Here is a 12,415-nt window from a genome sequence, read left to right as displayed (position 1 = left end):
TCCACTACACATAGTATATAAATACCACTTAAGGACAACACTCCAGATACCATCAGCTTAATCAATTCATTGTCAACATGGAGATTTTTCGAAAACGTTTTCAGAAATACTTACTACGTTTTGAAACAAAAGTCATACCAAAGGCTTTTCTGAGAATGTGTGTGTGTGTGTGTGTGTTTTGGGGGAGGGAAAGGGAAGAGAGAAGGGGGGGGAAGAGCCGAAGACCCGAGGTTTGATTCCCCACATGGGCACAATGTGTGAAGCCCATTTCTGGTGTCCCCCGCCGTGGTATTGCTGGAATATATTGCTAAAAACGGCGTATCGTGGTAAGGAACACGATTAATGGGCTTCATACATTGTACCTATGTCGGGAATCGAACTCGGGTCTTCAGCGCGACGAGCAAACGCTTTGACCACAAGGTCACCCCAAGCCACATAGCACAGTATGTTTTGAAAGGTGTAGTTGTAACGGCTCTTGTATATTTGAGATGCCAGGGCCGGGCGGAATGTTACATGTAAAGGCTGAAAGAGTATGAAGAGTAAGGATTGTATTTATGAAGAGTAAGGATTGTTTCTTTATTAAGAGTAAGGATTGTATTTATGAAGAGTAAGGATTGTATTTATGAAGAGTAAGGATTGTATTTATGAAGAGTAAGTATTGTACCTTATGGAGAGTAAGGATTGTACGTTATGAAGAGTAAGGATTGTTCTTTATGAAGAGTAAGGATTGTATTTTGTGAAGAGTAAGGATTGTACTTTACGGAGAGTAAGGATTGTACCTTATGAAGACGAAGAATTGTACCTTATGAAGAGTAAGAATTGTTCCTTGTGAAGACTAAGAATTGTACCTTATGAAGAGGTAGAATTGTACCTTATGTAGAGGAAGAATTGTACCTTATGAAGAGGGAGAATTGTACTTTACATGGGCGGATCCAGGAATTTTGAAAGGGGGGGTCCAGGGGGTTAAAAAACCCTGAACCCCCCTTGGCTCCGCCAACGCAAAAACAAAATTGTCAATGTGGTCTTAAGTCATTTTCAAAAGGGGTTCGAACCCCTGACAACCACACACACACACAACACAACAAACACACAACCCCCACCCCACCCCCACCCCCCGATCCGCCACTGCTTTATTTCCTTGTTCCTGTTTGTTCGCAGCAGGACAAGACAGTATTGCAAGCCACAGTATACCTAAAGGGTTGAGGCGCCCTGCAATATTTTCCTTCTATTGCTATAGTATAAATATGCTGACGTACAAAAGAAAGTACACAACTGGTGCTTTGGGAACCGTACGTATGATGCTGACGTTTGAATACACCATGCCGTTTAAAAGGTTACTGAGAAAGTGTAGTCTCAAATATAACATGTGTTATATGATGATGACCTAAGTCACAATGAAAATACTTTTCAAATGTTTACTTTCTTAAAAAATAATCCCTCCTAAGATTGATGTGTACTTTCTTTTGTTCGTCAGTATGTGTACTCTTTTAATGTGTCTCGGTTGTGTTGTAATTGTTTTGTTGAAGAAAGGGTTTGACAAGGCCATCTCTGGCCATATACTACAGTGTGTGGGTTAGTGAGTACTCAATGGACAGAGCGGCTGGAATTTGTCATAAAATTTGCGGCTTGAGTCGATTCTTGAGGGCAGTTTTTTGTGATGTGGAGGGAAACGAATTGCTGGTAATCTACGATCAAAAGCGTCAAGTTATGTCCCTTTCCTGCACCACCAGAGTTGTGTCCCTTTCCTGCACCACCAGAGTTGTGTCCCTTTCCTGCACCACCAGAGCTGTGCCCCTTTCCTGCACCACCAGAGTTGTGCCCCTTTCCTGCACCACCAGAGTTGTGTCCCTTTCCTGCACCACCAAAGTTGTGTCCCTTTCCTGCACCACCAGAGTTGTGCCCCTTTCCTGCACCACCAGAGTTGTGTCCCTTTCCTGCACCACCAGAGTTGTGTCCCTTTCCTGCACCACCAGAGTTGTGTCCCTTTCATGCACCACCAGAGTTGTGTCCCTTTCCTGCACCACCAGAGTTGTGTCTCTTTCATGCACCACCAGAGTTGTGTCCCTTTCCCACCAGAGTTGTGTCACCACCAGAGTTGTGCCCCTTTCCTGCACCACCAGAGTTGTGTCCCTTTCCTGCACCACCAGAGTTGTGCCCTTTCCTGCACCACCAGAGTTGTGTCCCTTTCCTGCACCACCAGAGTTGTGTCCCTTTCCTGCACCACCAGAGTTGTGTCCCTTTCCTGCACCACCAGAGTTGTGTCCCTTTCCTGCACCACCAGAGTTGTGTCCCTTTCATGCACCACCAGAGTTGTGTCCCTTTCATGCACCACCAGAGTTGTGTCCCTTTCATGCACCACCAGAGTTGTGTCCCTTTCATGCACCACCAGAGTTGTGTCCCTTTCATGCACCACCAGAGTTGTGCCCCTTTCCTGCACCACCAGAGCTGTGCCCCTTTCCTGCAAATCCCTTTCCTTCACTGTGGATTGAATCCCAGATTCATCTGGCTTCTCAGCACCGTATTCGCTTCTTCATAAAAGTCCGGGGCGGTGGGGTAGCCTAGTGGTTAAAGCGTTGGCCCGTCACGCCGAAGACCCGGGTTCGAATCCCAACAGGGGTACAATGTGTGAAGCCCATTTCTGGTGTCCCCCGCCGTGATGTTGCTGGGATATTGCTAAATGCGGCGTAAAACCAAACTCAGTCAGTCAGTCATAAAAGTCCTACACCATGATTTATCTCACAGACACGGGTATAACTGAAATACTCACTCTTTCATGACATCTAACTGGTTTATTCATTTACTGTCGAACGTGCCTCTGCTGTCTTCTGATTCACGACATAAGTAATAGACACTAATATTGTCAAACTGGCCATAACGCCAGTCTGGTTTTAAAAACAAAATCTGGCGTGGAATCCAGGACATAGAAATCCCATCTTCATCTGCTTGTCTATCAGGACACCTCGAGGTCCGTCATTGTTCTCCACGACAGTATAGATCTGATCTGAAGTCTGTTATTCCACGATAACAGTGTTGAAATACTGACAGTAAGAGCACTTACCACTGGTACATATGAGAAATCTAGAACACTTGCAGCAGTAGCTGCTTGAGGTTTGCATGTCGAGTTAGTCTAGTTTAATCTCGCTCAGTTGCTGTTGCGCTGGAGGCAGGCACAATGTAATGGACGAAACTGGATTCACGCGTGCAGGTCGGCATTTTGTCTGACACTAGGACCGACGTCGTTTTTTTTCAGTTGGTCGGTCCGACTTTTGATGAATTTTCGCACCCTAAGGTACAAAGATTATTGTCTATGGAGTGCTTTGGGTGTGACATGGTATATATACATGATACCATGACTACCGGCGATCTTTGTTTTTCCCTACAGTTACGCCTTTACCCTTAGAAAAAACTATAAGGTTTCATTATTAAAAGCAGGGACACAGCTGTCTATATTAGCGACTAGGGGTGTGATGATACAGAAATTTCACGATACGATATGTATTGCGATATCTTGGAACGATACGATTCAAAACGATTCACATCACGATATGCTATCTTCGATTTTCTTTAAACAATATATATTTTGATAGCAAGACAGTGTAAAGTTTGACATAACCATCAATTTCTAGTGAAAATTAACAATTTTAAGGTCAACGTTACATATCATGATGCGAAAAAAAGTATCGATACATTTATCGTCAGATAAAGTATGACGATTATCGATAATACGATATATCGTCACAGCTCTATTAGCGACACATCCATTATTTTTCCATTGTTACAAGAAATACCTGCCTACAGCAGAGTGTAGTATACGAATCAGACTTCCGTACAGTATACTACCTTTATAACGAACACGCTTGTAACAAACTAACGGATATGACGAACTGGGTTTTGTTGTTATATATTTAGTGCAACTGATTGACACGAAGTACGGTTGTAACAATCTAAACTTTGTGGCCCCTTTGAGTGCATGATAACCGTAGCATACTGTAAGTGTTTATGAATTGCTTTCAGAAAGTGATGATACCAGCTGTTTGCGAAAAGGTCGTGTTGTCCTTTCTAAATGTACTTCATAAGGATAATATGGGTCGTCTCGTCAGTATTGCTGTCACGACGGTGGTTGAAGTTAGGATTAGGTGATGGCGATGTTGACAATGTTGACGATGCCGACGATGCTGAAGATGATGATCACTTGAAAATAATGCGGTCTGAAGTAAAAACCATGCTCATTATTAGTGATCATGATAGATTAAGTAGTGATGATGATGATAGGAATGATGATGGTGATGATGATGGTGATGATGATTACGACGACGATGCTGATCATATGGGACTGGTGGTGGTGGTGGTGATGATGATGATGATGATGATGATGACGATGATGACGATGATGACATGGAAATGATGGCTATGGTGATCGGGAGGGGGAGGAAGTGAGTGTGAAGAGTAATGTTGACTATAGAAAACACGATGCTCATTTTTGGGAGATGATGATTATGATGAAGATGGTGGTGATTATCGTTATTATTTCATTTTCCTGATAGTCGACGATGTTTGCCCCCTAGGACAAGTGCCCCATCCTATCAAAACTAAAACACACACACACACCCCATCTTGATAAGATTGTTTTTATTAAACTCAATCTTAAATTACATCCATTAACACAACAATGTGTTGAGTTGTGATTAAGATAACAACTTAATTAAGATAACAACCAAATTACATTATATCAACAAACAGAGCCTTTAGTCTATCTAGGAAACTGTGTCCTGTCAGTCATTTCACAACCATGGAGTGGATTCCAAGTCAGAGAGGGAAGGCTAAGTTAGCTTTAGAGGGATCCTTGTATGTTCACCAGAAAGAGTGGAGTCAACTCTTATGAATATGCGAGGAGAAGACGCAGAAGAAATTTAAACTATTACTTTTAGTTTGTGTGTTTTTGTTATGATGGGGGCAGTTGTCGGGGGGCAGTTAGCCTAGACCCGACGATCTGGTTCATAGTAATTTTGGTGTCGATGCTGTTCACACTACTATGTCGATGCTGTTCACACTACTATGTCGATGCTGTTCACACTACTATGTCGATGCTGTTCACACTACTATGTCGATGCTGTTCACACTACTATGTCGATGCTGTTCACACTACTATGTCGATGCTGTTCACACTACTATGTCGATGCTGTTCACACTACTATGTCGATGTGGATGATGTTATTATGATGAGGATTGTTTTTATATTTTATTTTTTCTCTCCATTTTAACATTTTTCACAAACCTGAATTTAAGGTTCGACTCCAGAACTGGTTTTACCGTGAGATGCATCGCCATAGCACATTGTTCAGAATGATGGAGAAAACAACTTTGACGTATTTTGGAATGAAATGAAGTTTTACAGTTATACCCCAGATCGATATAGCCTCGAGACGAACAGAGGTGAAAAATAACAATATAACGCTGATTGCGAACGTTTTCCTACTTTTATCTTGAAACGTATTTTGTTTCCTCTAAATGCAGAGCAAATGCCAATCTTTCTAACTTTGGTCATTTATATCTCGGGGGAAACAATCTTTTTTTCTAATTTAGCAGAAAACGAGTCTGGGCTTGTGATAATGTATCGCTGTCGATTGGTTGGCGTGTTATTGATTGTAGTCTTCATGGCCCTTTGGGTGAGGTGACAGGGAAGGAGAGGTGTTGGGGAGGGTTGTACATGGGGGTACTGGGATGTCAAACAGACGCTGACCACTGGGACTGTCACACAGACGCTCGATACTGGGACTGTCACACAGACACTCGATACTGGGACTGTCACACAGACACTCGCGACTGGGACTGTCACAGAGACACTCGATACTGGGACTGTCACACAGACACTCGCCACAGGCACTGTCGTACAGACATTCGATACTGGGACTATCACACAGACACTCGATACTGGGACTGTCACACAGACGCTCGATACTGGGACTGTCATACAGACACTCGATACTGGGACTGTCACACAGACATTCGCTATTGGTAATGTCACACAGACACTCACTAATGGGACTGTCACACAGACACTCGATACTGGGACTGTCACACAGGCACTCGCTATTGGGACTGTCACACAGACACTCGATACTGGGACTGTCACACAGACACTCGATACTGGGACTGTCACACAGACATTCGATACTGGGACTGTCACACAGACACTCGATACTGGGACTGTCACACAGACATTCTCTATTGGTAATGTCACACAGACACTCGATACTGGGACTGTCACACAGACACTCCCTAATGGGACTGTCACAAAGACACTCGATACTGGGACTGTCACACAGACACTCGCGACTGGGACTGTCATACAGACACTCGATACTGGGACTGTCACACAGACTCTCGCTATTGGGACTGTCACACAGACGCTCACTATTGGGACTGTCACACAGACACTCCCTAATGGGACTGTCACACAGACACTCGATACTGGGACTGTCACACAGACACTCGATACTGGGACTGTCATACAGACACTCGATACTGGGACTGTCACACAGACACTCGGTACTGGGACTGTCACACAGACATTCGCTATTGGTAATGTCACACAGACACTAGCAACTGGGACTGTCACACAGACGCTCGTCGCTGGGACTGTCACACAGACGCTCGCTATTGGGACTGTCACACAGACTCTCGCTATTGGGATTGTCACACAGACTCTCGCTATTGGGACTGTCACACAGACGCTCACTATTGGGACTGTCACACAGACAATGGCAACTGTCACTGTCACACAGACACTCGCCACTGGGACTGTCACACAGACACTCGCCACTGGGCCTGTCACACAGACACTCGCCACTGGGACTGTCACACAGACACTCGCCACTGGGACTGTCACACAGACAGTCGCTATTGGGACTGTCACACAGACGCTCACTATTGGGACTGTCACACAGACAATGGCAACTGTCACTGTCACACAGACACTCGCCACTGGGACTGTCACACAGACACTCGCCACTGGCACTGACTGTCACACAGACATTCGCCACTGGGACTGTCACACAGACAGAGACACAGACACTCGCCACTGGGACTGTAACACAGACACTCGCCACTGGGACTGTCACACAGACGTTCGATACTGGGACTGTAACGCAATCATACAGAAATATAGAGAAGCCAGGGTATGCAGAGTCATACAGAAATATAGAGAAGCCAGGGTATACAGAGTCATACAGAAATATAGAGAAGCCAGGGTATGCAGAGTCATACAGAAATATAGAGAAGCCAGGGTATGCAGAGTCATACAGAAATATAGAGAAGCCAGGGTATACAGAGTCATACAGAAATATAGAGAAGCCAGGGTATGCAGAGGTATACAGAGTCATACAGAAATATAGAGAAGCCAGGGTATGCAGAGTTATACAGAAATATAGAGAAGCCAGGGTATACAGAGTCATGCAGAAATATAGAGAAGCCAGGGTATGCAGAGTTATACATAATATAAAGATGCGATAAGTACGATTGCGAAAATACGGATCGAAAGTTATGATTGTTGTAGTAATGCAGACATTGACGGCCGCGGAAATACAGACAGGTGTGGAAGTTCGGTATTCAAATATGACGGTATAGATAGGTACAAAAACACAGAGAGATTTAGAATTACAGATACGGAAATGTTAGGAGTTAGGAAATACAGATAGATACAGAAAGATACGGAGAAACAGACAGTTGTGGAAATTTCAGAAAGAGACGGAAATAAAGATAGATACTAAAATACACACTGTCGCGGGAAAAGCAGACATATAATATAGAAGGCTGTGGAAATACAGACTTATGACTGAAATATGGACATATAGATATAGAACGGTGTAGAAAAACAAATATAGAAATATATATATCTTAGAAAATGCAGAAACGGAATACAGATTCGGAAATATAAATAGATATGGGAATATAGATACGGAAATGCTGACAGATTTAAAAAAACCCAGACAGAGACGGAATGACAGATACGGAAATACAGACAGATACAAAATGCCAGGGACGGAAATACGGACTGATACGGAATGACAGGGACGGAAATACAGACAGATACAAAATGAGAGGGACGGAAATACAGACAGATACGGAATGACAGGGACGGAAATACAGACAGATACGGAATGACAGGGACGGAAATACAGACAGATATGGAAATACAGACAGATACAAAATGAGAGGGACGGAAATACAGACAGATACGGAATGACAGGGACGGAAATACAGACAGCTACTTAATCTCAGGTGCGGAAATACGGACAATTACGGAATCACACAGACGGAAATACGGTCAGATGCGGAAATACAGACAGATACAGAATGACACAGGCGGAAATACGGACTGATACGGAATGACACAGACGGAAATACGGACAGATACGGAATACAGGGACGGAAATACGGACAAATATGACAGGGACGGAAATACGGACTGATACGGAATGACAGGGACGGAAATACAGACAGATATGGAAATACAGACAGATACAAAATGAGAGGGACGGAAATACAGACAGATACGGAATCACACAGACGGAAATACGGACAGCTACTTAATCTCAGGTGCAGAAATACGGACAATTACGGAATGACACAGACGGAAATACGGACTGATACGGAATGACAGGGACGGAAATACGGAGAGATACGGAAGTACGGACAGATACGGAATGACACGGACGGAAATACGGACAGCTACTTTATCTCAGGGGCGGAAATACGGACAGATACGGAATCACACAGACGGAAATACGGACTGATACGGAATGACAGAGACGTAAATACGGACATGTACGGAAATACAGACAGCTACGGAATGACAGGGACAGAAATACAGACAGATACAGAATCTCACAGACACAAATACAGATACGGGATCTCAGAGACGGAAATACAGACAGATAAGGAAATATAGACTGATACGGAATGACAGACGGAAATAAGGACAGATACGGAAATACGGAATGATACTGAAATATAGACATATACCGATATATAGAAAGGTTTAGAAAAACAATACGGAAATGCAGATATTTGAGGAAATACAGAAACGGAAATACAGATTCGGAAATACAGACAGATACGGAAATGCTATATTCAAATACGATTCTATATGGAAGACACACACGTGGACCCGGATGTTCCAAGACAATGGTCAGAAGTATGTTTTGCATGACACACACATGAAAGATCTGACCACAGGAATTCATAACAAAATCCATCAAACTTTAGAAAACATCACTTCTGCCAGGAGGGGAGATTTTACCTCGCATATTGAATTGTGTTCTGAATTCTGAACAGATTTCTATATGAGATGCAGATGTAATGAACTAGCACAACAGACACCAATCAGACACACGGGATATAGATATAAGGCATCAGCTGTTCTTTGAAAGGTTTCATAGGTTAAATAGACATGTATTTCCTACGCTTCTCCAAACAGTCTGTATTTAATCAAGTATCATCAGGTTGATATTGAGCCTAGACTAATGTCTAAATGACAAGAAGGTACTTTTTACTGTGTAGTGTTAGGTGGGATTTTGCCCCCTCTATGTATATCAGACCCCAAGAAGGTCGCAGTGCCCGCTGTATGTCCATTAACACGGAGCCGTGGATATAGATGCTCTCTACAGGCGGTCAGTAGGGAATATCGTGACATCAAGCCCACATCCTTCCCAACCTGCCACACACATCCTACTACCCACAGAGAAAGATGTGGCAAGCCTGATTTATTAATAAAGCCTGTTGAACTGAAGACAGGTATGTATCTCAAGCTACAGCGACAGCATGTATGAAATTTATCGGCTTTTAACAATGCGGACTCGTCTAGAGCAGGGCGACCCGACCTGTGTGAATATCTGTGTCACAGGGGCAACCATACTCAACTCCGCCGGCGCGATAGGCGTTTAAGAGGTAAAATGATACAACAGGCACTATACCATTAAAACGCAGATCGCTCTCTTGTCTGATTAGGAAATGGGTGTTATGAGACTGGGGCTTAATTGACCCAAGGGGTGGGGCTAGAGGATGCGGGAAGGGGAAGGGGAGGTAGACGGCCCGCCCTACAGTTTGGCTGTGGTAGAACGAGGCGTTTGTTGACGCCAGAGAAGGGAGAGCTTGATGAGACAGGAGACTATTATGCGGTGTTTGTTTAGGATCGTTATGTTTATGTCCGGGGAAGATATATGAGCATGACGTCTTGAAACATGAGAATATTATTAGGAATTAATATATCTCTATTACTGGAATGACTGCTACGATTGCACGGATCACATGCGCGGTAAAGTGATAGTTCACACACAGGCCTGTCTTGTTGCAGCGGACAAAGGAACACTCCGCATTAATTGAATCTCATAACAATATAAGTATGTAATCATAAGAAGATATTTGTTTGATAAGGACGGTGGAGTAGCTCAGTGGTTAAAGCGTTCGCTACGCTGAACACTCGGGGTTGGTTCTGTCAGTGATATGATAGACTTACATTTAGTCACTGAAATGAACATATTTCATAGAAGAAAAAAGGTTTTAAAAATTATGTTGATAAAATGCAGTTAAAAGGAGACCCAAAACTGTGGTAATCTAGACCTGCCACACATTCTAGAATTGCATGGGCTGCATTTGGTATATTTGTTTCAGAGTCTGTATGACGCACTACTGATATGAGGAGATGGTAATTTTGGTCTTCTGCGTCTTCATCTGTTTGTTTGTTTGTTTGTTTATTTTTACCCCGGAATATTGCGAAACTCGGCGAAAAAAGAAGGTGCATTCCAGTACTGGTTGTTGTGATTAAGAAATGCTGTATGACGTCAGGAATAATTCCCATCTTGTCATTTTGAAAAACATTTATCATACCATATCATGACATGTACTGTCATATAGTTTGCAGAGTCGAAAATCAAAATTTGCATTCACTCCTCTGCAGGTACCGCGCACGTGGAACGGCTGTCTGAATAGATTCATCAAATTACAGGAGACCCGTGAAGATCCGGGTGGAGCCGGGGTCACATCTGTCGTTTATCGTTCTATATCAGTATCCGTGACACGCTTCCGCATTTGCATTGTCACCTGTCCGTATTTGTTTCCAGGCCTAGCCACACTATCACATGTTTCAGACCAACAAACTGGCGTCTATCGAATGAATAGTCGATAATGGCTTGCAGTTGATATTGATGTTTGGGAGCATAGCCAGGCAAAAAGAAGTCAAAAACAAAATACGATGATAGGTATACACTATATTTGTTGAAATGGAAAAGCGCTCGGTGAATATGCCAGTTATACGCTAGAACTTGACGGACAGCGGTCCCGTGTGTGTTAATGAATGTCAAGTTACCAGTTTTAAAAAGCCTACTTTTTCTTTTTCACGAGAACATCTCAAAATAAAACACGCATTTGATAAAGAGTGTATAACTCCACCAGCGTCCCACAATCATCATGAGGTGCACAGTGCTACATGAATAATCTATGCATCATATGCATCCTATATTGTGTTTCACGGAATAAAAAAACACCCTCCACTGCCATATGGACCTGAATGATATGAGTATGACATAACATGTCTACAATGGTATTACGTCACTTGGCGTGAGGGTGAGATAAATAAATTGAGGTCTGGAGAGTATAGGTTACAATTATATGTATATTCTTCTACATATACACCTTTATAATTTTATAAATTTTTTTTTTTTTTTTTGGGCATCCTTGTGGCACAAGGTATTGAACTAAATAAAACATGATTGCGATACACGGTACATATGTTTTCGTACTGTATTCAGGGCTCCAGATAAGGGCCGTATCGGCGTATGTACGGATAAAAAATATGCACGATACGGTAGGAAATAATTTAGAAAACGTAGCAGATACGCACCACAGCAATGGTGTACGGTCTTAGAATCATTTACAGACCTATTTATCTGAAACATTATTGTTTTATTGTGTACTGACCTGTTTACACAAGAGTAGCAATGTTGTGGTGCATATATGAAACGAAACACAAGATTACTGATACTCCATTCAGTACTCTAAATGTACTCTTAAGGTTTTCCAGTTCTCCTATATTGAAAAAATAAGGAGTACGTACTCCTGATGTTGAAAAATTATCTGGAGCCCTGCTGTATGATATAAAATACGGACACAAAATGTAATCTCTTTGAAACAATACTATAAATAGGATCAGGAATAAATAAGTTTCTTCTTACCGAAACGTATTTTTTAAATACAAGGACATGAATCATCGTAAATTAATATTTCTTCATAGAAATATGACTCCTTTTCAGAACATGTAAATTTAAACATAGGTGTCAAGCTGAGTCTGTATAATTTGACGTCACTACTGGAATTATTTTTAGCAAATTCGGGTTACAAAATACGGATAGGTGGAAAA

At 42.5% G+C, this 12,415-nt stretch overlaps 2 protein-coding genes across 3 annotated transcripts in view; one reads left to right on the top strand and one right to left on the bottom strand.

Moving 5' to 3' along the window:
• The window catches only part of LOC124291952, a 213,417-nt gene that overhangs the window by 45,061 nt on the left and 155,941 nt on the right, over positions 1–12,415 (top strand). The gene's annotated exons all lie outside the window — the stretch shown is intronic.
• The window catches only part of LOC124291963 (cell death abnormality protein 1-like), a 34,782-nt gene continuing 28,003 nt past the window's right edge, over positions 5,637–12,415 (bottom strand). The window contains exons 2-3 of the mRNA XM_046729047.1: positions 6,622–7,048; positions 5,637–6,531 (exon numbers count right to left, since the gene is read on the bottom strand). Of these exons, the coding sequence (XP_046585003.1) occupies positions 5,637–6,531; positions 6,622–7,048 (1,322 nt within the window). The remainder of the gene's footprint in view (positions 6,532–6,621; positions 7,049–12,415) is intronic.

Source organism: Haliotis rubra, unplaced genomic scaffold (genome assembly GCF_003918875.1).
Source record: "Haliotis rubra isolate DU_JTF1 unplaced genomic scaffold, ASM391887v1 Scf503, whole genome shotgun sequence".
Classification (NCBI taxonomy): domain Eukaryota; kingdom Metazoa; phylum Mollusca; class Gastropoda; order Lepetellida; family Haliotidae; genus Haliotis; species Haliotis rubra.
The sequence above is the reverse complement of the archived record's forward strand: the minus strand, read 5'-3'. Positions and strand labels throughout refer to the sequence as shown.